The sequence below is a fragment of the Pinus tabuliformis genome, chromosome J (assembly GCF_031772625.1).
Source record: "Pinus tabuliformis cultivar Carrire ecotype Pingquan chromosome J, CPIR1, whole genome shotgun sequence".
Taxonomy (NCBI): domain Eukaryota; kingdom Viridiplantae; phylum Streptophyta; class Pinopsida; order Pinales; family Pinaceae; genus Pinus; species Pinus tabuliformis.
In genome coordinates, this window is record NC_142295.1 from 401,478,338 (window position 1) to 401,480,613 (window position 2,276).

Genomic DNA, 2,276 nt, shown 5'->3' on the forward strand with positions numbered 1-2,276 from the left:
TATTTACTTTTTAAACTAGGTTTTTAGTTGCATCCTTCCAAAATATATAACAGATTACAAAAAAACAATGATCAAGGTATAGCAGATGAGAAAAGACATTGTTCCATTATTATATTTTTGGAGTTTTTGTTTTGTTTTTTTTTTTAACTACAATAACAGATTAAAAAAAAACAATGATCAAGGTATAGCAGATGAGAAAAGACATTGTTCCATTATTATATTTTTGGAGTTTTTGTTTTGTTTTTTTTTTAACTACAATAACAGATTACAAAAAAAACATCAAGGTATAGCAGAGGAGAAAAGACATTGTTCCATTATTATATTTTTGGAGTTTTTGTTTTGTTTTTTTTTAACTACAATAATCAACCTATTTTTTTTAATATAATCTTTATCTTTACTATTTAAACTAGGTTTTTAGTCGCAAATATAAATTTAGCAACCTGTAATTTACTATAACAAAACAACTTAACTATTTACATTTCAAATTATCTTCATCTATTATATTGTATTGGTTACACACTTATAACGAATCCTGACTATTTACGTTCTAATTTATCTTAATCTATTATACTGTATTGTTTACAAACTTATAACACTCCCAAATTAGTTATTGCCGCGGTTACAAGGATAGCATTCTAAAACACGGCGAAACACAAAGCAGAGGATTTCGTGAGTTTGGAACACATCGTAACAAGAACGCGTTTTAAACCCTTTCAAAATTTCAAATGAATATATATACAGGAAGCATCTATTGTCATGAGAGACGCTATGGCCATGCGCCTACATCTATTACTCCCACAACTGGACCATTTTAGAGACCATAAGCATGACATTTTGAAAACAAAATTATACTAATGTCTTGCAAGATCCGGTAACCGGATCCCACATAGCAGGCAGCAGAAATTCCCGTCCATTAACTCCGTGGGCATTGTAGCTTGCCCCAGTCGTCTTGTCCACCAGTAGCTCCCCGGGGAACCCCGGATAAGCCCCTTTTCCATATATTCCCGGGCAGGCAGACACCGCCTCCAGAGGGGCAGCGGCGTCGCCTTGAAAGTAGCCGGTGTCAAAGGGATTGGTGACTGCTCCTGCAAGAACTGTGGCGATGTTGATGATCATCCCATCGATGCCCATATCACCGTTTGGTGCCCCCAGCGGAGGACTCTGAGGGCCATATATGGGCTGATGAAACGGCCACGCGCATTGCCCTGGACACTGAGTTTCTGAGTTCCCAACCCAGGCATATGGCAGAAGAAGCTTCTTTGTGGCCAAGAGATTAGCATGAAATCCACAACTCATACAGAAACCCTCCACAGTTACGTCATCGGAGGTGAGAACCAAATAGAGGGCATTGCCATTCTCCGGCAGTGCTCTCGAAGCAATTGTTGTCTCCACGAGAGCCGCAATGTCGCTCCGCTTGAGGGACTTGCCGAGGGAATAACCCTCGTCCAACTTTTGGTTTCCCAGCCTTGTGCTTGACATGACAGTGGCCTGGTTGGAGGCACCACTGTATCTTTCAGTGGTTTTCCACCAGCTATACACAGAGGGCTCCATGGCCTTGCTGGCCTCCAAAGACTGCACAAAATCCGCCACGATGGAACGCTGAGCAGGGCTAAATCTGCCATACCAAATTACATGGACATCCACAGCGGGTATGGTAGTGAGAAGAGAGCCATTGTGATAAGTTAAAACAAGAGGCTGTGGTTCCACCAATACGGAGGAACACAGATCAATCAGAAGCAGCAGACATACAAGAAGCTTACACCTATCCATTCCCAAAACCTGATACTCCTTATTACTAATAACACCCTAATGCTGCTGGGTGCCTGGAAAACAAGAACGCCTGGGCGTTTATAAGGGAAGTCTGGGCCTGCCTACAAATAGAAGCTCCACTGGCTGGCTCTGTGGGGTGAATGGTGTTGTAAACCAATTTAAGTAGGGAAGAAGATGGGGAGGTCAACATAAGAATATCGTTGAAGGAAAGAGAAGTGACAGGTAGCGGCCTTTCTAGAGACGTCATTTGGCACGATCGGTATGCTTCCTCTTGTTTACGACAATGGCGTGGAGGAGAAATGTGAGTGTGTTGCATTTAAGGAGACACACCTTTAAGGAGACACACTTATCTCAGCGTTTCACCTTTCTTTACATAATTATTTACGGTATGAATTTTCCGACCCGTAAACGCTTTACATCGATGCAAACATTCTATTTCGTACTGCGAAGAAAATATATATGTTTGTTAACACTGTGTTGTATATATTGTCAAGAATTAGAAATTC

The 2,276-nt window shown here is 40.9% G+C and overlaps 1 protein-coding gene across 1 annotated transcript; it reads right to left on the bottom strand.

The window, feature by feature from the left end:
* Positions 1-688: 688 nt before the first annotated feature.
* LOC149227487 (protein EXORDIUM-like 2) lies at positions 689-2,039 on the bottom strand. The gene has a single exon (XM_089375515.1). The coding sequence runs from the start codon at positions 1,768-1,770 to the stop codon at positions 847-849; it is 924 nt and encodes a 307-aa protein (XP_089231641.1). The 5' UTR covers positions 1,771-2,039; the 3' UTR covers positions 689-846.
* Positions 2,040-2,276: the final 237 nt, after the last annotated feature.